Source organism: Schistocerca gregaria, chromosome 6 (assembly GCF_023897955.1).
Source record: "Schistocerca gregaria isolate iqSchGreg1 chromosome 6, iqSchGreg1.2, whole genome shotgun sequence".
NCBI lineage: Eukaryota > Metazoa > Arthropoda > Insecta > Orthoptera > Acrididae > Schistocerca > Schistocerca gregaria.
The window spans coordinates 300,770,321-300,797,142 of NC_064925.1; the positions used below are offsets into that span (position 1 = coordinate 300,770,321).

The following is a 26,822-nucleotide window of genomic DNA, read 5'->3' on the forward strand; positions in this document are numbered from 1 at the left end:
GTCTCGTACTTCACACACTCCAGACAATGTGCAGAGAGTTAACGAATTGGTGACTGCTGACAGACGCGTCACAGTGAACGAATTGTCACGCTACTTTGGGATAGGGGAAGAAAGTGTTTGCAGAATACTGAAAGTGTTGGCGTTAAAAAAGGTTTGTGCCAGGTCGGTTCCCAGGATGTTGTCAGTGGATCACAAAGAAACATGAGAAGCGGTATGCAGCGAACTTGTGGAACGGTACAAGAATGATGGAGATGAATTTCTTGGAAGAATTGTGTCAGGTGATGAAACATGGCTCCATTATTTTTCACGAGAGATTAAAAGGCAATCAATGGAGTGGCATCATGCAAATTCACCTAAGAAAAAAAAAATTCAAAACCACACCTTCCGCTGGAAAAGTTATGGCTACGGTGTTTTCCGATTCCGAAGGACTCTTGCTTGTGGACATCATGCCAAGCGGGACCACTGCATATTCTGATGCATATGTGACGACACTGAAGAAACTTTAAGCTCGACTGAGTCGTGTTCGACCACATCGGCAAAAGTAGGATGTTTTGCTGTTGCACAAAAATGCACGGCCACATGTCAGTCAGAAAACCATGGAAGCGATCACAAAACTCGGATGGACAACAATGAAATACCCGCCTTACAGTCCTGACCTGGCTCCGTGTGACTATCATCTCTTTGGGAAACTGAAAGACTATCTTCGTGGAACAAGGTTTGAAGATGATGACTCCCTTGTGCACGCTGCCAAACAGTGGCTCCAACAGGTTGGTCCAAAATTTTACCGTGCGGGTATACAGGCGCTGGTTCCAAGATGGCGTAAGGCAGTTGAGAGGGATGGAAATTATGTGGAGAAATGAAAATATTGTTCCTAAAGGATGTATCGACACACTGTAGAACTTTCAAACATGCAGAATAAAAGATGGAATTTAAAAAAAATAGTGTGCATTTCTTTAGGAGTGACCCTCGTATATGAAGCTACCTAGATGGCTTTATTCACAAACGTCGACAACGGTTCATTCAGGAAATTTATTTCCTTTAGTAATAATCCCAAACGAGAAACAACATAATCTTCCCATTACGTCGTCGTTCATTGAGGGGAATCTGTGTGTATCCATTGTTGCGTCCTTCATTTCATTTGTCCATTGTGATGAGATGCCTGGAAAACTTCACGCCCTTTTCCTCGAGCATGTCGGGTACTTGCTTCCTAGTCGAGCAGGCTAGGGACTGGGACGGTAGACGTTCTGATAGCAGCAGAATCGATGTGTTCCGGCAGGGGGGACGCTGCTGACGATCCCGCCGATCAACCAGACGGTGATGGAGGGCGAGCCGGCGCACTTCCCGTGCGTCACCAAGGAGAGCAACTCGACGGTGACGTGGCTGCGCGACGGCGTGCCGCTGACCGACCTGCGCGGGCTGGCGGGCCGCGTGCGAGTCTCTGAGGACGGCTCGCTCACCATCACGCGCACCGACATGGCCGACCCCGGCGAGTACGTCTGCGTCGTCACCAACGCGCACGGCCACCGGCACACCGCCGGCGCCTTCCTCGACGTGCACTGTGAGTCGCTGCCCGGCGCCCCCTCTGTCCCGTCCTCTGCCTGCACCGCACGGCACCAGTCATCCTACCTCACCAGCTGAAAAATGCACCTGTCTGATAACAAAAAGATGAACATACTTCTCTTGAAAAGACAGAAAACTGGGGAGCCAGCTCCTCAACCCACACCAAACATTTTGGCAAGCGAACAGCTCTTTTAACAGAGAACGTTCCAAACGTTCTTTCTCAGCATCTCCCTTTCACTGCCTCAGTCGCCGCGCGGGGTAGCCGAGCGGTCTGCGGCGTCTTGTCACGGTCAGAGCGGCTTCTCCCGTCGGATGTTTGAATCCTTCCTCGGGCATTGGTGTGTCTGTCGTCCTTACCGTAAGTTAGTTTGAGTAAGTAGTGTGTAAGCTTAGGGACTGATGACCTCAGCAGTTTGGTCCCATAAGACCTTACCACCTTTTTCTCCCATGGATTTACATCATATCCCACTGCCACTGTCTCTTCTCTCAATTCCAGTGTCTCCTTTCTCCTCTCTTTCCCACTGCTACTGCTGTCACCACCACACCTCGGCCGCTCCAAATTTCTGGGGGATCCACCTTACTTTTTCTCCTATACCAGGCCTGGCCAAACAAGGCTCTGCGACCGCGAGCGCTCCAGCCGCACTGCGCTCTGAGTGCAGCAGCGATTGAGGCTGAGGGGCGAAGACGAACAGGAAAAGCAAGGTTGCAGCTGGACCCAGATAGTGCCAGGCAGTCGGCTTGTCACAGTTAGCCAATGATACCAATTGTACACATTAGTTTCTGTTCTTTTGGACATGTCCAAGCGAACAGACACCACATATACGTGTAACTAAAGCAAAGAGACCCAATGATCTCTTCAGTATACATGCACACCAGATTCAAACTCTTACGGAAACAGGCGAAACGCCAAAAGTAATGAAAACAATGGGAAGGGGGTCGTACATTCGTAGTGTGCGGCTAAGGTGAGAATTTGTGTCTGTTAAGAGGCTAAGGTAGTCAGTGCGGTTGGAATGACCACTCTGTCTAGATGGCTTAGTGGTCACAGTCTGCATTAGGCAGTGGTGTGGCTCCATGTTTACTCCACTGATATTCGTGGGTGTTGTTTGAATAGATCGCCATGGGTCATCATTTCAGAAAGGCTACGATCCAATTAAAGTTTTACAACTAATATGCCACAAACTAGGCTTTTTAAAAGCAATGTTGTTTGAGAGAGGAATTTAGTTTACCTGCTACAGACCTAGTTGTGATGCACCTATACATTGTAAGCGGCACAATGTATGTCAAGATGGCCGATGGAGCTGCATGTGAGACAACCATCACCGCTGCTCAAAGATCATTTTATTTTGATTCTCTGTTGGCCACATCAGCGATGTAACAGTGACTCTTTCCAGCTTGGGAGTGACGGTCATTCAAATCTCTGAAATGCCGTTTGAGGTACCAGAATCGATGGTTATTGAATCACTGCGACCGTATGGGACAGTACTCAGTCATATGACTGAATGATGGACGGAGTGCATGCAACGCCACATCATGCAGGTGCCACATGGAGGAGCGTCACAGCGAGAAGTTCCGACGCAACTGCCGTATACGTACCTGTTGCCCTCCGGGAGGCGTTGCTGAGGTCAGAGCGTGATTCAGACGTGTTGATGCAAGAGCGGGCCGAGGTAGGGGAGCAGGAAGGTGACAGGGCGGGTGCCCCTCAGGCCAGATGAGGGACGAGCCTTCCTCAGCCTCAAAAGTAGCATGTAGCGTGGAAGTCGAGAATTAAGTGGCAGCAACGGACCAATAAGCGCCTGATGAACAACGTGAGGCGTCCTCGACCGCAGCACAGGGCAGGGCGCGGAAAAAACGCTCACCGAAGCATTGAAAAAGGCATCACCATAGTTCAGGTAACACGTCCTCCCCTATTCGAGGGGTCACGGAAAATCTCCGAGCCAAAGAGACATCTGACAGGGAACACGTGTCTTTAGTGGATATCGAAAGGATTCCTTCAGATGGTAACCGGATGTCCTGCCTATCAGACGGTCCCCCTCCATTGACACTGACTGACTCGGTAATGCTGTGGAGGAGTCAGTTACTGCGTCTAAGCAATTACATCGAAATGCGGCAGAGGGAGTTTCTGGGATAAATGAAGCATGTGAGCAGAGGAAGTCGAAGAGGTACCAGAGTTGGCACCTCCACGTGGCGACAGCTCACTTGCACGTCGCACACTACAGAGCGACAACAACGCCAGGTAATCGTCTGAGGACAAGTAGTGAACTGTAGCATTTGGAGTTTACAGCAATATGACACGAGCGTGGCGACGACACTGAAGCAAGCATATAACGTGGGAACTGTGAACATTAATATCGTATGATCGGTTGGAAAGTTGCAACTTTTCTAGGACATGCTCTATGCCATGGACGCGGATATCCTGTTGGTGCAGAAAACTTGCAATGCTACCCTTCTAGATGCATGTAGCTATAACAATTACCCAGTGCCGACTCTACACACAGGACATGGCACGGCGATCTTGGCCCAGGAAGTTCTAGCGTGTGACCTAGATTATCTCCCTTTGGTCCGGGGTTTGGCGGTGACTGGGAATGGGAATGGAATTCATATTGTCAACATCTATGCACTCTCTGGATATGACAATAGACGGGCGCATGTGAAATTCTATTCCGAGGAGATTGCGCCCCTATTGCGTGGCAGATACATCTACATCTACATCTACATCCGTACTCCGCAAGCCACCTGACGGTGTGTGGCGGAGGGTACCCTGAGTACCTCTATCGGTTCTCCCTTCTATTCCAGTCTCGTATTGTACGTGGAAAGAAGGACTGTCGGTATGCTTCTGTGTGGGCTCTAATCTCTCTGATTTTATCCTCATGGTCTCTTCGCGAGATATACGTAGGAGGGAGCAATATACTGCTTGACTCTTCGGTGAAGGTATGTTCTCGAAACTTCAACAAAAGCCCGTACCGAGCTACTGAGCGTCTCTCCTGCAGAGTCTTCCACTGGAGTTTATCTATCATCTCCGTAACGCTTTCGCAATTACTAAATGATCCTACCTGGTGCGGATCCCACACTGCTGAGCAGTATTCAAGCATTGGGCGAACAAGCGTACTGTAACCTACTTCCTTTGTTGTCGGATTGCATTTCCTTAGGATTCTTCCAATGAATCTCAGTCTGGCATCTGCTTTACCGACGATCAACTTTATATGATCATTCCATTTTAAATCACTCCTAATGCGTACTCCCAGATAATTTATGGAATTAACTGCTTCCAGTTGCTGACCTGCTATTTTGTAGCTAAATGATAAGGGACCTATCTTTCTATGTATTCGCATCACATTACACTTCGCTACATTGAGATTCAATTGCCATTCCGTGCACCATGCGTCAATTCGCTGCAGATCCTCCTGCATTTCAGTACAATTTTCCATTGTTGCAACCTCTCGATACACCACAGCATCATCTGCAAAAAGCCTCAGTGAACTTCCGATGTCATCCACCAGGTCATTTATGTATATTGTGAATAGCAACGGTCCTATGACACTCCCCTGCGGCACACCTGAAATCACTCTTACTTCGGAAGACTTCTCTCCATTGAGAATGACGTGCTGCGTTCTGTTATCTAGGAACTCCTCAATCCAATCACACAATTGATCTGATAGTCCGTATGCTCTTACTTTGTCACATCTCGGTAGGAGGGGATTTTAATTGCGTACTCACGCTGAAGGATAAAACCCTGAATTTTAACTCCTGCTATGTACATTCCACATGACACTAATGGGAACATGGGGGAAAATCCATGGGCAGAGTGAGGGCTACAAGGTTTTTTACTAGCCACTCCGCGAGCAGACTGGACCGCATTTATGTTTCTGACGAATTAAGAGGTCATGTGTTGTGCTGCTGAAAGTTGGCCCGTATGAATCACCTTGCATATTTATGCACTTTAATCCGCCCACAACAGCAGGTCTGGTGGGGCCCTTGTTCGTGAAAACTTAATTCATCCTTATTGGCGGATCCCAAATGCAGCCTGCAGATCCGATACGAAGGGCTCTAATAACTTACAGCAAGCAAAAAGCGAGATAGTTTCGAGATACACTTCAATGTTACTAAATGATGCTTCGTGACCTCCGTTGTCCGGGTGTCAAGGGTAAGTCCATCGTATTCACGTGTGCATTTTATCGACCACGATATGTCGATTGGATGGACTTTCGATCCAAGATCTGTGCTTGGACAACGTCGATAAACAACGTATTTCCATACATCATGTGTCCAGAGGACGTGCACGTAATCACTGATCGTTGATTACATTGCTCCATGGTGGAGATGATTGGCCCTTAACGTCACAACAGAGCATTATTTCTGGGTTCCTGGTGCAACACCGCCTCCTTTTCGCCTGTACGCCGATGGGCGATACGATGGGAGGAGACAGATTGCGACAAGGTGAATGGTTCGGATGCAGCTGCGTTATTGGAATCCTTAACGAATGATGGTATAACGATGGCAGTCAAGAAATGTGTGGTGCATAAATCCCCTGGGCCAGATGGATTGACACTCAAATTTATCTCGAACTTGCGGATGTAATGATTTACCAATGGGTGAGTTACTGCGCCCGTCACAATTCATGGCGGGAATGCTTATACCAGTACCAAAACGGCAGGAAGTCTCAGCGACCATCAATTTCGACCGCTCACAATGCTAAACATTGACTAAAAAATCTTTGCGCGAATCAGCACAGGATGTTTACTACGATGCACATTACACTATGCGTACGGATTTTGTTCACTGGATGGCTATGTGCAATCAGCGGCAGCGAGCTGCCAGCGACTGCTACGGCACGTCCCACTGCTCGAACGCAACAGTAAAGTCCGATCCCATGATCTACTCCAAATGGTGGAATACACTAATGTTCATCTTGCCTCCCGACTGCCACACCTGACACAGGCACTGACGATGCCAAGTGGTATTGCCGACAGGTTAATGGCGGCCTTTGGATACTATGAGAGCCAATGTCAAATACGAGACTCTCCCACACTATTTTGGAGGACTTAAGGTCACGAATGTGTGGGACAAGGCTCACGCTCTATACCTTAGAATCAACGGAAAACGTCATTACGTTGGCAATCCTGGACGTCTTGTTCCCCGGTCCTTTGAATCACCAGTTGCGGTAGGCACAACATCGCTCTCTTTTCCTCACGTAGTGCGATTCTTTATTGATTTTACTGACGGTCAGTTGCAAATACCTTGCTCGAGGATCCTCATCACCCATGGGATATTATCGATACTTGAGGCGCCGTCATGGCAGCACTGTTACCAAACTTAAAAACCCAACGAGTGATTGGTGACAGATCTGACCATCTGTCCATACGAATCTCCTCCCCAGGCACATTTATCAACAGCAAGACAGTCACACACCAACGACTGTACGACATTCACACTGTCAATTTCCCAATCTGCCTTATATGTGGCATGGAGGACACCAACGAACACCGTCTGCTGTGCAATGAGGCGGAGAATGTTGGGCGGCTGACGCAAGGCATCAAGTCACTGCTCCAACGAACCCACGATTTCGCGATCACGACGGACGCTTTGTTCGTGGTCCACTTTCTCTCACAGAGAAACGTCGGTAGTCCGCTGGATTGCACAACATGCATCCCACTACGTGCTCTCGTGAACGGTGAACCGTGATAACGCGTTTCAGTTATTGGCTGTATCTGCTAGAACGACTTGAGATCATTCGACGTCGCTCTTAATACAAAACGCACTTTTCAAACTTTTTAGGCAGCACGTTTGCGATGGGGGATCACAGGTTTGTGCAGTTAGATGGGCTAGGATATTCTTCTCACTGGGGTGTCGAGTATGACACTTCAGCCCTACATTTCTTTTTTCTCATTTTCAAATGTGATTGGCTTTTATTATTTCCTGTGATATGTAAAAAATAAAAATAAATACATAAAAAAGAATTGAAATAAATGCAAAAATTTTCCTTCCCGCTGCCTCTCCCTTATCTGTCAAGAGATGGGGACACCGTGGCCAGGTCCCCAAGCACGGACCCTGCCAACTCTCCCCTCCGACCCAGCAAGCAGGAAACCCAGTTTTGAATACCGGTCTGGTACAACTTTTCAGCTGCCCCCTTTGATCTAAATCAATACCCCGTCGCAGCCAGTGTCTGTAGTTCCTTTGTGCTTTAATACTAATTGGGTTAAAGTAAATTTAAATTCTAAATTAAGAATACCATGGTGTCTACGCACTTGCCCAACAAATAAAAAGTTGAGAAGTCACAACATTCAAACTTGAATGGAAACACCTTACTTTTCGTGTAATTTGAACTCCATGCAAAGGTGCTCAATACACCATACCACTATTATGAGCTTGACAAACATTCACTGGAACTTCATTACAACAGTAGCTAGAAAGACGGTATGATGCGTGTGTGTCCTGACAAACGAGAGTGAATGGTGGCTGAACATAAGGCGAATATTTGTGAAAAAACTGAGTTAAGGGTAACTGGGGCAGTGAAAAAGTCTTTTATAGTCGATTACACCAATTATTTGATTTCATCGAGTTTTATAACGCGAGGCAAGAGTCATTTGGCAACAGGTACGACGGATAAGATTGATGCTATGTTCGCGACTGCTACGGTCGCAGGTTCGAATCCTGCCTCGGGCGTGGATTGTGTGATGTCCTTAGGTTAGTTAGGTTTAAGTAGTTCTAAGTTCTAGGGGACTGATGACCATAGATGTTAAGTCCCATAGTGCTCAGAGCCATTTGAACCATTTGATGCTATGTAACAAACATTAATCCTATGGAAAAATCAGCTTCAAGATCATGCCACGGAACATTTTTCGGTACTCTAGGTAGTCATTTCTTGAAATGACATCGTGGATAATGTTTCAATAATTGATACGTTTCACCAGGAGATCTCGAAGAATCCTCAAGACTTTGCACGTTTGAGACTCGTTTCGATTTATTTGTGACTATTCTCACTTGTCTCCGCTGATGTTGCCTGAGGTGAGAGACTTGCTATCTAGCACCCAGCTCAATAACATGTTTGACCTTCCAGGAATTTACAAGAATTTTGTAAAGTGTTACCCCAAGAGTCATGTCCTCGACTGCAGAGATAAGTCGTTAAGGTTAGTTTAATGCTTATGTGTGAACGTTTTTTTTTCTGTTATGTAACTGCGGAAGTCCAATCAATGTTCAGGTTTAACAGATTTTAATCTCCATAACTGCATGTGTTTGACTATATCACAAACCATAGTTCAGATAAATTACATATTCTAGATTCTAAATGTGTATAAATTTATAAACATCACGACTTAACGTTAAATACCTGTATGTAAAAGTTTTTGTGGGTTTGCTCGCTGCATTTTCACTGTCTAATATTCTTATTGAGTTAATTTTTCCGCTTCAGCTGAAAAATAAAATGCTGAAAATAAGTAATAATTATAAAATCCTCCTTTTCTAAAGTATAGTGCAATTTTCGCCTTTTAGAAGTAGTCGCACTATGTTGAAAGTAAGCCTTTCAAGTTTCCCTCCACATGCAACCTTCGGCGTACAGCAGTCTCTCTCACTCACCTACTCGGAATAGCGCAGTGGTGGAGTTAATCGGCGTGCTAAGTAGACTCGGCTGCGCTCGCGGAGCGTAAATATTGGGCAGGTCTGCCCTATAGCCACATGTTGAAGTTCATCGGTCAGGTAGTCAAGCCGCCCACCCCCAAGCTTATGTATGGCCTCTACTCTATTTCTCTTCTTTATTTTCATCGTCTCCCCTCTACGGTCGCTGGTTCGAATTCTGCCTGGGGCATAAATGTTTGTGATGTCCTTAGGTTAGCCAGCTTTAAGTAGTTCTAAGTTCTAGGGAACTGATGACCTCAGATGTTCAGTCGCGTAGTGCTCAGAGCCATTTGAACCCTCTCTTTTGATCCCACTGCATCTATCTCCTAACATATCTCTTTCTCTTTTATATCCACTTATCTCACTGTCCATCAATATCTCTTCACTCATTAGCTCCCAGTGCTATTGTTTTCATCCGTCACTATTTTACTCCCACTTTTTCCCTCCCATCATCATTGTCTTTTCTCTCTTTCTCTCCCACTGGCATTACATCCTCCCTCTCCCATCATCACTGTCTCTCTGCTCCTTTCTTTTAGCACAAAGAAAGCGCGAATATGTTCGCATGGAAAAAGTTTTGCTGATGAACGCCGAACGAGAATTAAGGCAGGTTGTTTCTCACTTTTCTGCCTTCTAAAGAGGAGCATATTCTATTCCTGTGGTCCGATAAGCGAGTTTTTCCTCTGGTTCCCTTTTTTTCGCTGCCACAGCAGGGTGTGCTGGTTATATAAAACGAATTCTACTGGTTGAAAAAGTTTTTACAGTTTATTTATATAATTTGACACACTTACGTACTTTGGCACATGTAAGTAACACATAAGTTCGCATAATATAAGGTTGAATCAAAATCGTTTGCTTTACATTTTGCTGGATACTTCACTTGCTGAACGCAATTCACTGAAAAAGCCCGGCTTATCATCCGTTTCTTAAAAGAAGAAAAACATTACTAGATTTCTGTTATCGAATTTGCAGTCTTTCCAGTTTTACGTTACTTTTGGCACTCGTTTTAAGTTGTTTTCAGGCAAGTTAACAGGCTTTGCAGCCAATTTTTTGTCAATACACTAGAGCTTGGATACGTCTGTATAGGCGTGAAGTGTCCATTATGCATAGACAGCGAGTCATAAAGTTTTACTCGTGAAAAAATACTGACTAAAACTGTAATTTACTAACCTTAGAAACCTTCCGATAATCTAGTATGTTTTCCATGTGTTCAATGCGTTAGTCAAACCTACGTTTACGCCTCAGACAGGATACTACGTGCATATTTTACGTGCATAAAGGCGGTAACTGGATCTCAGTAACGAAAAATGATATAAAAATTTTTTCAAGCCTTCCCGAGGAAATCACCTTAAGAACACGTGGTAAAAATTTCGACGATTTGACATGAATGGAAATTACAGAAGTGGCAATCTCCATAACTAGCGCTTTTCAAACACAAAAATGAGGAATCGCCCATGATCAGGTGGTCCTTTTATAAGCCGTCTAAGATCCACCCTAGAGCACAAAACGACGAAACACTATGCTCCATTCACATTTACTGCAGTAAGTATGTAATGTTTAAATCTTGATCCTGAACTGTAAGATAGCTATAGTACACCCGTTCTTCTGATATACAAATGTCCGCTACGCCAAGGTCTATCGAAAGCACTCGCTCTCTTAACTCTGTGATCAGCTGACCCAGAAATATGACTACCTGTTTCCTACATGGCTTTTTGGAACATATTTGTACCATCACGGCAATGTCATGCACGGACCTCCATTCTGGTGGAAACGGAATGTGTCACACTTTGCCTGACTTGCAATCATTTATTATACCTGTTCGACTTTCCAAGCTAACTTCGTTTACATCTTGTGGCGGTACTAATTTTGCTTGAAAATGTTGCGATTATGTAAGGCTTCTTATGCTGCTATCACGCATGTTTCATTACATTTATAAGCATATGTTTTATGTACCATATGTTTGACTATACAAACGAAAGCGGCAACTAGAAGACAACCAACAAGGAAATAGTCCCAAAAAACCTATGTCCGGAAACCAGTGGTTTGGCCCGTACGATCTATTACGACTGGATATGTGAACACACAAACGATCAAAACTGTATATATGTACTCGAGGACAAACACAGTACAATACGTTTTCCCTCTGATGGGACCACAATGCATACAGGGTCGAAGAGGAAACATGCTATACCTATTCTTCCGAGATTTTCCTGTAATTGACACAAACTTAACTCGTTATATTTACGTCACGACTAGCTCATTTCGGCAATGGCTATTTTCTAGTGATCCTGAAATGACTGCACGACGTTTTGTTAAATTATGCAATAAAAAGTATAATGCTTACTTCAATGGTAGTAGCTGTTTGTTCTACCACATATGCCACAATATATTCTACTGTCAGAGTATATAATAAGTAGGATGTAAACTTCAAAAAATTATGTGACCACGTAGATGAGAATTGAAACTAAAAAACGATTCATTTCAGCTAAGTCTGCACTTCGAATTGTTGCAAGTACTTTGGAGAGGCAAACTAGTAAGTTAACAAATAATGGACGATTAAATAGCTTCAGTTTGAAGACCATACAGTTCAGAATCTCTATGCTAATCAAGCAAAATAGCCAGGAGCATTGTGACAATCATCCCACCGATGCATGAGGCTGGAGATACCCGTTTTCTAAGATACCCTGTCCTTTTGCGTGAAGAAGTACGAAACCCCCTGATGTACATCCTGCGACGTGACGCGATCGACAGGCATATCAGGCACACTGTGTAAGACATCTAGGCAAAGCTTTTTTCAAATCTTTCACTGTGATTTTAATTTGGTGACTGACCGGAAAAATAGCTCGCCTACTTCAGAATGTATGGTGTGAAATGGATTACCACGTACATATTTGCCTGTGACCAAGAGGAAAACCTATAAACGACGTCGAAAACTTTTATTTAACTAGTCTCTACGATCTCTGTAATTCTTATCGACGTATCGCTAGGCAGACATTCATGATCATTCTGTACCTCCACAGCTGAATAACATGAATGTTAATAAAAACGACCACAATGGTATTTCAGGTGCGTTTATTACGCTGAACCCAGATTCTTTCTTAATGAACTTCTTTAGTTGACCTGTCGTTCGACAAGACACAGATTTTGCTAAAAGCTTATAACACATACACGTAATACATGCCATGTAACGCACATTGAAAAATCACCAACGGTTTTACTAACTAACTCTCACAAAGTCTTTTTCTCAAAGTCTGTCTCCGTACCAGAATGTTCATTGCAGCTAATTGCCATGCGGAGGACCTGGTCCCGTTTCCGCTTTCCCTTGGTGGTAGGACTTGTCAGGATTACACTCAGCTTGGTAGGACCAACTGAGGAGCTACTCGACAGATTAGCAACGGCTCCAACATCGAAAAACCCAAGAACGACCGGGAGAGCCGTGTACTGACGAAACACCCCTCCCTACTGCACCCAGTGACGCCAGTGGCAGAGGACGACACGGCGGTCGGCCGGACGTGACTGGCCCGTCTAGGGCTAGGGCACAGAACTTTGAACTTATTCTCAAAAGTCAAGCATCTTGTTATTTTCCCAGCAGGTGCAGCAGGCTGTGCTTGTGTCAGGCAGTTGATGAAGTGTTTCTGTGGGCTCGTCTTGTTTCATTGCGTGCCTTTTAGCGTTATATTTGGCAGGTATACATTTGAGTCATTTGAGTGAAACATTTCTACCATTTTGTCATTAGTTACGAAGCTAACTGGTGAATTTTCGATGTGATTCATATATCCTACATTACACGTATTTTTTAATAGCTTTTAGTTTAATCTGTGTCTTACTGAAGTACAGACCACCTGAAGATGTTCACTTAGAATAAATGCTAAAGTGGCATAACAAAAGCACTTGAAGTATAGTTATGATGGTTCATATTAACATCTGAATCGCTTTCATTAAATATTAAATATTTATAGCCACTTGTTTTCGAAAATTCTTTTTGAGCTGTCCTGAATGTTAATGTTCATTTGTTTTATTCAGAGGCTGATAAGTGGAAACGTGGGCATCGGCAGCACACACCATACAGATAAGAAACCTGTGGCTATCAATTTTTATTGCTCATGTTACGTGGCAGCTTTTCTCCAAAACTGCTCCACAACATATTTCATAATATTGTATCCTCATTCCCCTTGGTCAGTGCAGTCGATCTCTTTTCCTGCAACATAACTGCGGACAGTATTCAATAGCACCAGTGACTGCCCAGCTAATAGCTTCTTCTCTGCCCGTCTTTTGTTACAGTTAGAGTGTTGTTATTTTCTGCAGAGCTGAAAGCTTGCACGTGGGCTGTACCGACGTAGAAGTTGCCTTAAAAGGGCCATGAGAAACCTTAAACTTGTTCAGAGCTGAGTGCTGACTTCAGTGCAGTATTCGAAGGGGAATTCGCTTCGCCAACCCCAGCACTCGGGGCGGTACAAAGAGCCACCTATCTGCCAAACACAATATTGTTCGAGACGCAGTGAAGAATCCTTCTAGAAACGATAAAAATCTAAAGTAGAGATGGTAGAGTATAAGAACCACCGTTTGCCCCGGCATCCACGGCACAGAAGAACGTCCTTTTCAATTTCCCTATACAGGCTTCCTGATTAAGTCATACTGTTTATTTCTGTAGAGCACATGCTTTCTCGTGCGTGTCTATGTGTAAGCCTCTCTATTTGTCAACTTCAGAATCGTATCAAGGAGCAGGAGAAGTTTTCTGGCTCCCTCCTGACGCCACAGTTCTAATGGTTAGCCATAAAAAATTCTCAGGACTAGGACTTTTTTACCCTTCTTACAAAATTGTTCTCAGTGGAACTCGTAATGTCTGCTAGTATTGGATTGGAGATATCTGCTCTGGCAGACACAGCCAAGTTATAGACTGTTAGGATAGAGATCACTTGCTGCAGTAGAGTAAGGCAACACTTGGTGTCATATAGGACGATGTCTCCATTTTAGTACTCAATACAGAGGCCATGGTGGCCTCAGAATCTCCAGCTGTTACAGCTGCCGTCTTCCACCTTTATGTTGTACGAGTGTGGTAAGAATAGGCTGCCAACGCAGTCATCAATTCGGTAGCGACGCGATGTTAGTTAACTCCCATCAGGAGCTAATGGCCTAGTTTTAATGCCTCATAGCCAGCCGGCTACTTACACCCTGCACTTTGGCGATCTTACTGGTGTCTCTGGTTCACTGGGTTCTTGCTTCAATCCACTAACAATTCTTCTAGTCATTGGCCCTATCCGCGATGTATTCTCTAAATCATGCTTTATCGTTCAAAATGGTTCAAATGGCTCTGAGCACTATGGGACTTAATATCTATGGTCATCAGTCCCCTAGAACTTAGAACTATTTAAACCTAACTAACCTAAGAACAGCACACAACACCCAGTCATCACATGCTTTATCGTGTTCAGCCACATGTGTAAATGTTAGATTACACATTTATAATCCCTTGTTTGTTTGTTAAATGTTCTGTTGCTTTTAACAGTGGGTAATTCATAAGTTGATGGTTTATGATAATAAACCTGCTTAGTACAGTGGTCACTTGGTTCTGTTGGAGGTAGATGATGCCCCCTCTCATTAATATATCCGTGTGTGGTGTCGTACCCATATTTTCATGCTTTATTGGGTCACCCCTATTAATTATCACCCAATAAGACGTTTCGATTGCATGACATTGTCATCCATTTCATTATGTTATGGGGAGCTTCTCTTTTCCGTAGGTCACCAGAAATCAGAAATTGCATCAGAGTGTCTTTTTAAACAACTCGACAGATATCCCACTCTAGGACGTTTATACTTCTAATTTTAACACTTGAGATGACGCAATTCCAACCACGCAATTCCAGTACTCTAAGCTGCAGCCGTATCTAGAGATACAACACCAATGCTGAACATAACACATGGTAAGAAAATTATAAGAAAGATGTAAAATTAAAAAAATTAAGTTATCATATAGATGAAAATTAAAACGCATGTTGTTGCTTACATAGCCACATCGGAGACGCACTACGTTGCAAACGCCGGACAACTTCCTGAAGATAAGACATTTTGATTGCCCCTTTTTGTTCGCATTTTCATTCAATAATGTGACGTGGAATTATGTTCAGGCATAAGTCATCTTTATGAATAGAAGTTTTTACTTCTCAGAAAATTGCTGTAAGAATAATATGTGGCGCTCACCTATGATTATTTTGCAGACGTCTGTTTCAGGAGTCAGGTATTTCGACTACTTCGCAGTCGTATTTCCTCGTGAAGTTTGATTGAATTAACACGTTATAGTTCGAAAGGAAGAGTTATGTAAATAATTGATATACCAGAAGCAAAAATTACATTCATTATTCGACATTATCGGATGCAAAATGATGCCAAAGAAAGGTTTGATCACTTTCTCAACGACATAAAATGTCTGACAGACATCAAAGTTAAATTTGATAACAAAACATGAAAATTTAATTTGATAACGAACTGAGAAGGTATATCCTTCGCAACTCGTTCTGTTACATAAAAAAATTTCTGTTTGTGTAATACTGAAATGTTGCCTCTCGTCCATTCCTCGGATGTTCTGTATTGTCGTACGAAATTACCATTGCGGCGGCGGCCAGAATGCACGCACTATAGCGATGTGCGTCGTGCAAGAGAAATCACGTAGCGTACAGCTCCGTGGATTTTATTAGAAACGTTTACTTGTGGACTCGGCTTAATTTTCTGCTCCACCACTCCAACAAATCAGTCTAAATAAGGGTCGCCGTTTTCGCCTTGACTCGCGAGTTTGGGGTATCTCAGAACTCGAATTTCTATAATTAAAAGCCCTCTACCAATCCACCTGCTTTCAGGGAAGAGTCCGTGATCCGACCAGCGGACTTGAATGCGTTTATCGCTAATAGTTCCGGCACCGACTCCAAATGTCTTCTAACAACTCACGCCGATAGTCGATGCAGCATGCAGCAAAAAAGCAGGAATACAATTCAAACTCAACAGGAGAATTGGAGAGAGAGAGAGAGAGAGAGAGAGAGAGAGAGAGAGAGAGAGAGAGAGAGAGAGAAAGAGAGAAAGAGAGAGAGGGAGGGGCACCATACTCAATTCTCTAACTGGACGAAGTGGTTAAAGGGAAGCGACATGGTCACCGACGACTTTAGCCGGCCGAAGTGGCCGAGCGGTTCTAGGCGCTACAGTCTGGAATTGCGCGACCGCTACGGTCGCAGGTTCGAATCCTGCCTCGGGCATTGATGTGTGTTGTGTCCTTAGGTTAGTTAGCTTTAAGTAGTTCTAAGCTCGAGGGGACTGATGACCTCAGAAGTTAAGTCCCATAGTGCTCAGAGTCATTTGAACCATTTGTCACGGACGAAAATATTGCTCAAATTCAGGACTTTTTTCCTCAGTACTGGAATGTAGTAGACAATGAGGTTTACTGCAATGAATAAAAATACATCGCAGTTTTTATTGGTATTTTTTATTGAAAAGTATTAGTATCTTCAATGTGTGACTGGGATTTTTCCTAGGCAGCTTTAAACGGAGATAGAACAACGGTTGTCACTATAACTCCGGTTGTTGTAATCCGAAACCCAGATTTACAGATGTAACTTTAGTTCATCGTAGGGAATTTTTTGCGAAATTATAGATAGCCTATTTGAAAAAAATGGCCATTTCTGGGACCCCTCTGTTTAGGCTGACACAAATACTAAATATCAATACTTAAAACGTCGGTTCGATGAACTGAAGAGAATTCAGTTTGCTTCAAGAGAGACCAAAAATCATTAAAATCGGATGAAAATTGTAGCGTGGACGACGACAACCATTTCGAAAAACATGCTTTTGAGAAAAACGTGTTTGAAGCTTGACAAGTATTTACCATACAGTAAAACTTGAAACGTACAGACATCATCGATGCCTGGTCTATAACAACTATCGCCAAGGCTAATGGATGGTCGCTTTCTGCTACTTTGACCTGATAAGCCCTCAACTTCGTCCCCAAAGTTCTTTTCGTCGCCGAGCCCATCGCTGCTGACGTCTCTATCTTCACAGAATTGGCACATTTCATCGTCAATTTTGATTAGTGTCTAATTTGCCACATGCATTAATGCAGTAAGGCCTACACTGAATAAACATACGGCCAAATTTGAAGCAGTGTTGATAATTTTACTTGCTTCCCCACGGTTCCGTAATTTGAGCTTGTACTTCTTCTCTAATGACCACGCTGACAAAGGGACGTTAAAGTCTAATCTCCCACACCCTCCCCCAGATCTCTACGGAAACAAATTACATTTATTGGTACCAGTTAACCGTATCCAAATCTATCACTATTATTGAACACCACTTCCAAGCAGTTAATGACGCAGCAGCGTGGTCTGAGGAGCATTCTCACACGGTCCGTGCGGCTACCCGCCCCCCCCCCCCCCCCCCCTACTCGGAGGTTTGAGTTCTCCCTCGGGCATGGGTGGGTGTGTGTTGTCCATAGCGTAAGTGTTTAGCCAAATTTTCACTGTTTCAAGTAGGCCTATGTTTGAGTGTGACTCAAATGTTCAAACAGACTAGTCACACTTCGGGAAATCTCGCGTTCTGCATAATTTTTGAACAGGCCGTGATCTAGCGACTTTTGTTGTTACTATGCCCATGAGCTGTCTTAACATTTGTCTGCCATTATGGATTTTTATGGACTTTAAAAAGGTGGGAATTTAAGGAGATGGGACATGGATAAACTAAAAGAACCAGAGGCTGTACAGAGTTTCAGGGAGAGCATAAGGGAGCAGTTGACAGGAATAGGGGAAAGAAATACAGTAGAAGAAGAACAGAGAGCTTTGAGGGATGACGTAGTGAAGGCAGCAGAGGATCAAGTAGGTAAACAGATGAGGGCTAGTAGAAATCCTTGGGTAACCGAAGAAATATTGAATTTAATTGATGAAAGGAGAAAATATAAAAATGCAGTAAATGAAGCAGACAAAAAGGAATACAGACGTCTCAAAAATGAGATCGATAGGAAGTGCGAAATGGCTAAGCAGGGATGTCTGGAGGACAAACGTAAGAATGTAAAGGCTTATCTCACTAGGGGTAAGATACACACTGCCTACAGGAAAATTAAAGAGACCTTTGGAGTAAGAGAACCACTTGTATGAACATCAAGAGCTCAGATGGAAACCCAGTTCTAAGCAATGAAGGGAAAGCATAAAGGTGGAAGGAGTATATAGAGGGTCTATACAAGGGCGATGTACTTGAGGACACTATTATGGAAATGGAAGAGGATGTAGATGAAGACGAAATGGGAGATACGATACTGCGTGTAGAGTTTGACAGAGCACTGAAAGACCTGAGTCGAAACAAGGTCCCCGGAGTAGAAAACATTCCATTGGAACTACTGACGGCCTTGGGAGAGCCAGTCCTGACAGAACTCTACAATCTGGTGAGCACGATGTATGAGACAAGCGAAATACCATCAGACTTCAAGAAGAATATAATAATTCCAATCCCAAAGAAAGCAGGTGTTGACAGATGTGAAAATTACCGAACTATCAGTTTAATAAGTCACGGATGCAAAATACTAACGCGAATTCTTCACAGACGAATGGAAAAACTGGTAGAAGTCGACCTCGGGGAAGATAAGTTTGGATTCCGCAGAAACGTTGTAACACGTGAGGCAATACTGACCCTACGACCTATCTTAGAAAATAGATTAAGGAAAGGCAAACCTACGTTTCTAGCATTTGTAGACTTAGAGAAAGCTTTCGACAATGTTGACTGGAATACTCTCTTTCAGATTCTAAAGATGGCAGGGGTAAAATACAGGGAGCGAAATGCTATTTACAATTTTTACAGAAACCAATGGTAGTTATAAGAGTCGAGGGACATGAAAGTGAAGCCGTGGTTGGGAAGGGAGTGCGATAGGATTGTAGTCTCTCCCCAATGTTATTCAATCTGTATATTGAGCAAGCAGTAAAGGAAACAAAAGAAAAATTTGGAGTAGGTATTAAAATCCATGGAGAAGAAATAAAAACGTTGAGAATCGCCGATGACATCGTAATTCTGTCAGAGACAACAAAGGACTTGGAAGAGCAGTTGAACGGATTGGATACCGTCTTGAAAGGAGGATATAAGATGAACATCAACAAAAGCAAAACGAGGATAATGGAATGTAGTCGAATTAAGTCTGGTGATTCAGAGAGAATTAGATTTTGAAATGAAACACTTAAAGTAGTAAAGGAGTTGTGCTATTTGGGGGGCAAAATAACTGATGATGGCCGAAGTAGAGAGGATATAAAATGTAGATTGGCAATGACAAGGAAAGCGTTTCTAGACAAGAGAAATTTGTTAACATCGAGTACAGATTTAAGTGTCAGGAAGTCATTTCTGAAAGTATTTGTAGGGAGTGTAGCCATGTATTGAAGTGAAACATGGACGATAAACAGTTTGGACAAGAAGAGAATAGAAGCTTTCGGAATGTGGTGCTACAGAAGAATGCTGAAGATTAGATGAGTAGATCACATAACTAATGAAGAAGTATAGAATAGGATTGGGGAGAAGAGAAGTTTGTGGCACAACTTGACCAGAAGAAGGGATCGATTGGTAGGACATGTTCTGAGGCATCAAGGGATCACCAATTCAGTATTGGAGGGCAGCGTAGAGGGTAAAAATCGTAGAGAGATTCCAAGAGATGACTACACTAAGCAGATTCAGAAGGATGTGTGTTGCAGTGGGTTCCGGGAGATGAAGAAGCTTGCACAGAATAGAGTAGCATGGAGAGCTGCATCAAACCAGTCTCAGGACTGAAGACCACAACAACATGGATTTTAATAATAAAAATGACTGTAAAATACGGACTAAAAAATCTTTTAGTGTATATGTCATAAGAATGGCAACGAATTAATAAATAAGTGGTTACAATCATGTATCTGTCAAACTGTCGAGCTTCCGCACGTCCCTCACATATAGCGACGTCTGACGGTATTATCTCCAAGATGGGTATCGCCGCTGTAATTTATTCTCGCGGTAGGGATTATGCTCAGTTTACCACGACAAATTTCGTTTGTTAGACATTTAATTTTTCATTACCTATCTTAGTTGTTTCATCTGAATATAGAAATCTGAAGTACATAAATCGAACAAAAACTTTGAAGCATATATGTATCCTCCCAAATATTCATTACGGGATCGTGTAGAAATCTGAAGTAAATCGGCCATGAACTGTAAGAGACTTTTGGTAACAACCTTTTCCGTTCGTATATTATATGGACATATGTTTCATGTCAGGTTGAAAAATCTTATGTAGACAGTGACCTTCCTCTTGCCTTGAAGGTAAATTATGCAAAATTTCATCATTATCTGAATAAAATTGTGGATTTGTATGACTTACAAAAAAAATACAAACAAATATATAAACGGAGAAATATATATATATATATATATATATATATATATATATATATATATATATATATATATATATATCGTCAAATCAGCCTAGAGGGCTGCAGCAGCCACCCATTCATGAGAATTAGAGGACGTTCATCCTTCCCTCCTCAGGCTGAACCAAAATAACCTTGCCCAACCAACTGGAAGCCACAGTAACAGAGAGTTCTAGCATATCTGGAAGGGTCGGAAATGTGACCATTTTTGAGACATCTGTATTCCTTTTTGCCTGCTTCATTTAGCATTTTTATATTTTCTCCTTTCATCTATTAAATTCAATATTTCTTCTGTTACCCAAGGATTGTGGTCAGAGTCCACATTTGCCCCTGGAAATGTCTTACAATTTAAAACCTGGTTCCTAAATCTGTGTCTTACCATTATATAATCTAACTGATACCTTATAGTATCTCCAGGATTCTTCCATGTATACAACCTTCTTTTTGATTCTTGAACCAAGTGTTAGCTATGATGAAGTTATGCTCTGTTCAAAATTCTGCCAGACGGTCTCCTCTTTCATTTCTCTCCCCCAAACCATAATTACCCACTATGTTTCCTTGTCGCCCTTTTCCTACTCTCACAACAATGTGTAACATTAATGTGAAGTGACACATCATTACGACTAATAGGACTAGGTGCGTTCTGTAAGTAATGCAACACATTATTTTTCTGAAAGTATGTTGTTTTTTTCAAGATTCCAGTACATCATATTATTCCCCACTCTTTTTCTTACAAAAACCTATTTTATCAATATCATCTCCGTTCAGTGCGACGTCCTTACGCCAACTTACTGGGGGGGAGGGGGGGGGGGGGCTTTAGGCCCGGATTGTACCAGTATACTGATCGGCGTCGGAGCCAACGTCTTGCTGGTGGACGAGTTGTCAGCACTACCAACAGAGACGTCCAGCTGAGCAGCGAGGTGCTTCATTGTGATTCATCGATAACTTCGATGAAGAGTATCCCCACGTTCCAACATTACAGGAGTCACAGCTGTGCGGCCGGCCAACACCCGGTACACCGAGCAGGATTGTGCAACATTTGTGCGATGGTGACAGACGCCCCGCTCTACGACTCACTATGCTTTTATTCACTGCCAGGTCTCCGTAGATATTCTGAAAGCGCCTACGAATATCTGCGATGCTCTGGTTCTCCTCCAAAAAGAACTCAATGACAGCTCTATGCTTGCAACGCACTTCCATTACAGACGCCATTTTGAAGGCGATCTATAGCGCCGCCCTCTATCGAAACTTTAGGAAGCTATAGGGGCTGTTCCACAACAAATTAGGCATTTTTTCAGCCGAAATTGGCCGAAAAAAAATGTGTAGCATTCTTTATTGAACGCCACTTGTACAAATGACGCATGGAACACGAAAGTAGCTATCTAAGTATGACAACCGATCTGCGCTCAGGTGCTGACCTTGCGTCTGGTTGCGGCGAGTGTTGCAGACAAGGCCAAGGTGGTGTACGCGGCGCGCGAGATCTTCCTGCCGTACGGCCGGCCGGCCGTGCTGGACTGCCACTTCCGGGCCAACCCGCCGCTCACCAACCTGCGCTGGGAGAAGGACGGCTTCCTGTTCGACCCCTTCAACGTGCAGGGCGTCTTCTCGCGCAGGAACGGCTCCCTCTACTTCAGCAAGGTGCGTGTACCTACTGTCGTTGCCAGGTGAGCTGACTGTCGCGGGACGTCCCGCTTTTTGGGCTGTCATCACCCGACCTGCGTAAGCCTTATACAGGACATCAAACGTACGGAGTTTCGGCACTGCTGACAATTAGAAATATTGGGCACATTCACTTAAAAGGTGGCAGAATACTTTCTAAAACACTCACCGTCTTGTCTTCCAATTTTGTATCATTACTACTACACTGTTGTTTTCTGAGCAGTGATTCAACTTCCCACAACCCTCCCAGCCCGCTCTTTTCATCCACTGACTGGCCTCTACCTAAATCAGCACACCAGTTAGCAATCAGTATTGTACTTCTCTTCTTTGGTGGTGACCGAGCTTCGCGCCCGTCCACTTCTTCGTTTCGTGCTTCCGTTCGCAGTGAGAAACAAACGTCGCAGGCAGGTGTCTGCACGACACCCGCTAATGTCCGCAGTGAATCCAGTTGGCTTATGACAGGTACGTAATTTGTTGGAAATTTATTTACTACAAAACACAGTAAATAGAAACTATCTGATTGAAACAACGTGTTAGTTAGTTACATCAAGAAACTAAATTAACAATCCTGAAAACCAATGTGTCTTACGTTTTAAGCTTACAATTAGCATACTTCAGAAAAGTGAAGCATACAGTTCTTTCACGTGCAAATATTTCTTCACGTATAATCTGTGATTTCTTTCATATTAAATATATTTTGTAGACGAGAATCAGATTTAGGTATACAGAAACTGATGAAAAATATAATCTCATTTCTTTGCGATATTGCACATCTCAAAGGTACACATACTGGTACAATGAATTTCTTTGTTACGTTATAATTTACAGCGATAAACGGCAATGACCTTACAGGTTTTATCGTTTCTCCAAACTACACTGCGCAACGGAATTATAGATCGCCTTTCCCAAACCCCGTACTTGAATCACATTAGGATGTATAAGTTTGAAATTTGGCTCAAAGGTACATATAATCCTGCTCTTCGAAGATGAAAAATTGTGGCACCCTGTGGAGTCATCCTTGGGCTCAGCGACACTTTAAACAAGAAGATGTCGACACATGCGAAGAACAGGCCGCAGCTCAGAGAAGTTCACGTGAGCTATAAGGGGGGTTGATGATATCACATGGCACCAAATTTCACATTTCTGCCCAACTTCATCTTGGACGTGTCACATGATGAGAGGGTCTTCCCAACCCCTCCTACCCACATTTCACCCCTTCGTTTGACGTCTCTCCATAGAGGTTAGAAAAATGTCACGCATCGTTGACATTACCAAGGTGTTCTTGACAACCTTTGACACTGCTGACGCCCTCGAACGTTCCAACCTTCCTCTGGATATTGCTGGGTTGCATCCACATCGAACGTGATCTGACCCCTTTAGAGGACAGCACGACCGTAATTTTTCCTGTGCCACGGAGGCTGGAACCGCTTGAGGCCTTTCGAAACCATTAATTTAACCGATGCAGCAAAGCGTACATTTACTTTTTGAGCACTTCTATTTTTCGCCCCCCTGCGGCGCAATAACGCGGACGTGCAACATTAACGTGTGGGGGGAAACAAAAACGTCGAAGGTTCCCTTTAAGATCCACCCGTTCGGCAACACCTCGATGCCACTCACGTAATTTTATGGAACGCGTAAAAACTGATCTCCAGAAATTTCGACACCAATTAAAAATTGTCGGTAAATGTGGACGGGTGCACCGACATGGTTGCCGAAATGCCAGGCTTCATAGCGATCCTTTGCCGTTTTATTCCCGCACATGTTGATGTTGAACTCCCACGTGATCACGCCTCAGGGCGGCGGAAAAAAGGAGGGCTGAAGACTCTTACGTGCCCTTCGCTGCTTCGGCTAAATTTCAAACATCGTTGAATGATTTTGAACATTCCCTGTTCTGGTGGTGCCCCCGTACACCAGATCAAAATTGGCGGTCGTATTACTCTCCAAAGGAATGAGATGACGTTCAGTGGGATTGTTAGTCCACGACGTTCTTAGAGAAGAGTTGAAACGTCAGGCAAATATCAGCAGGAACAAAGATTGTAAAGAACGTCTTGCTGTTGCTCATATGATTGCGAAATGTGTGGGATTCAACGTCCTAAGGAAAATAGTGGTTTCATTAACGCCCTCTTATGTCACACCGTGAGACCTTATCGTGTCGGTTCTGAGCTGCGGTGTATCTGAAATGTTTTTCTCGGCCTGTCATAAGAAAACCGCGTGATGTCAACGCTTTGCGTCGCGGCTGTGATCTCCATTGCAGAGGCGCCAAAAGAAGGGATGAAATGTGGGTAAGAGGGCCTGTGACGACGTTACCAACGTATGACAGGTCCAAGGTGTTGTCGGGGAGAACTATGGTGAAATGTGGGGATAATGTGACAGCATTAACACACTTATGACGTCACATGGACTTCTGAACTGTGACGTTTATTCGCATGTGTCGACACCTTCCCTTCCGAAACGTCGCCGGATCCGAAGGCGGGGTCGCTGCGGGCCATGATTTTGCCCCATTACAGAGGAAGATTGTAGTCACCTTTGAGCCACTTCACAGTGGGAGTCAATTATGGTGTTTCCAAAACGCGATCCTTACTTGTCTCTCGAAGTGTATTATTTTTCGACAAATTTGGAAATAGGTAGCCATGAGGAAACAGTTGTGGCTGTGGGTGTAGAGGTGGGCAAGAAATTTGCTTCAGTGAGTAGCTAAGATGCACACAACGTTCGCACCCACGGCCAAGAGACTTGTAAATACAGTATGTATCTCACTCAAGGACCTTGATAGTTTTATAACAACGTTTACTTGAGGACTTATGACAACTTGTCAGACAGAGAACTGTAAAGAGTGCCTATTCTTTGTGTATAAGTGTATTTTTTCCAGTGCACGAACTTCGTGAATATTACATTTAAGGAAATACCAGTCGAATTTGGTCTGTGATCAATGAGCTTCTGAACAAAGGATCCGTGTGTAATAAAGGTCGTTCTTAATTTAAGGATTTTGTCAGAACCTTCTCGTTCTATCGGATATGATACTTTTTTATGATATTTTTGCATTGCTGAATTTGGAGTCACGAACGACAGCTGTGCAGTTTAGGCTCTGCGCACCTAAGTCACGCATTCGCGGACGGCCATGAGCGTTCAGCAATATTGGGAGCGCTCTGCTGTGAAGGTCGTAGCTGTTACGACCATTAAACATGATAGCGTTATTTAGTGAACTTTTTTTCCATCGCCGATGGTAGTGGTAAGCGACCAATACTACATAAAAAAGCGGGAGAAGTAATTTGCAGGGTAGACGCTTTCGTGAAGTGTAAAGTACGTGTTCGCGTGTACCGCTTGAACCGGCAACAATGCCATCTCCATCCGTCCCTTCGTGCCTCTACCAGCTTCAACTATCACAGGTCGTGAATCGGGCTGTAGTATGCGAGGAATCGTGCACTGGAGTGTAGATTGAGCCTTTTTTTTTCTTCGTCAGTACAGACGTTTTGCTTAAGTCCGGTATTAGACGACAGACCTAACAAATCATGTGTAGACGCCCTTCCACCTCGCGGCAGAAGGGCTGAAGCTGCGATTCTAGCAGATGGTTATCCGTCGGGAAGAATTAGGAACTGTTTATTCTGCCATGTATGGGCGGACACGCAGAACGCAGTATTTGGAGTCGGCTCCCTGCCTGTTATTGTTTGTCTGGTGGTCAGCAGACGGAAAATACTGAGCTCTTGAGGACGTTTCTCGCTATTGCGCGAGATTTTCTACATATATTGCAACGAGTAACTTTTTTTAAAAATTCCAGCTAAAAACAAATGAAAATGAAATTTTCTGAATAGCTGTTGAGAAAGGCTGCATATCTAAAGATAGCTTCTTCTTGTAGAAATGGAATGGAACAAAGAAAATATAAGCGTGCTTATGGAGGCATACAGCAAGGAAAAGTTTCCATATGATAGATAGGTTGTACAGTAATAACGTGCGTCTACAAATGTCCGATACTTAATTTAAATGATTTACGTAAATTTACATTTAATTTTACTTTAGATATGTGTAATTAACACCTTAGTTAGTGAAAGTATCGTTCATGTTTGATTTGATTGGATCTCTTGTACTGTTTCAGGATGGCAGGACGGATAATGTTGAGAATGTTGAGAGAAAGCCACAGGAGCTAGAGGAACTGTGCCCGCCCGAGCAGTGAGCACTGTAAAAGCCGTTTCGCATCTTTGCGGTCGCACTGTTGTGAAATAGCTTCCCTCATTGCTGTGTTCTTGGACGTCTGGCATGTGTGATCGACAGCTGCTTGTCAATGCAAGACACATCCATTCTGACGAAGTTCCTAAATTCGCTTGGATCTTCGGGCCTAAACTCCTTCATTAACTGGTAGTATACACTATGTGATCAAAATTATCTGGCTGAAAATGACTTACAAATTCGTGGCGCCCTCCATCGATAATGCTGGAATTCAGTATGGTGTTGGCCCACCCTTACCTTTGAAGACACCTTCCACTCTCACAGGCATACCTTCAGTCAGGTGCTGGAAAGTTTCTTGGTGAATGGCAGACCTTTCTCCACGAAGTCCTACACTGAGCAAAGGTATCGATGCCGGTCGGTGAGGCC

At 43.6% G+C, this 26,822-nt stretch overlaps 1 protein-coding gene across 2 annotated transcripts in view; it reads left to right on the forward strand.

Moving 5' to 3' along the window:
- LOC126278393 (protein borderless) overlaps positions 1-26,822 on the forward strand; it is a 470,529-nt gene that overhangs the window by 332,871 nt on the left and 110,836 nt on the right. For both annotated transcript variants that reach the window (XM_049978493.1, XM_049978492.1), the window contains 2 exons: positions 1,277-1,558; positions 22,027-22,217. In XM_049978493.1, the coding sequence (XP_049834450.1) occupies positions 1,277-1,558; positions 22,027-22,217 (473 nt within the window). The remainder of the gene's footprint in view (positions 1-1,276; positions 1,559-22,026; positions 22,218-26,822) is intronic.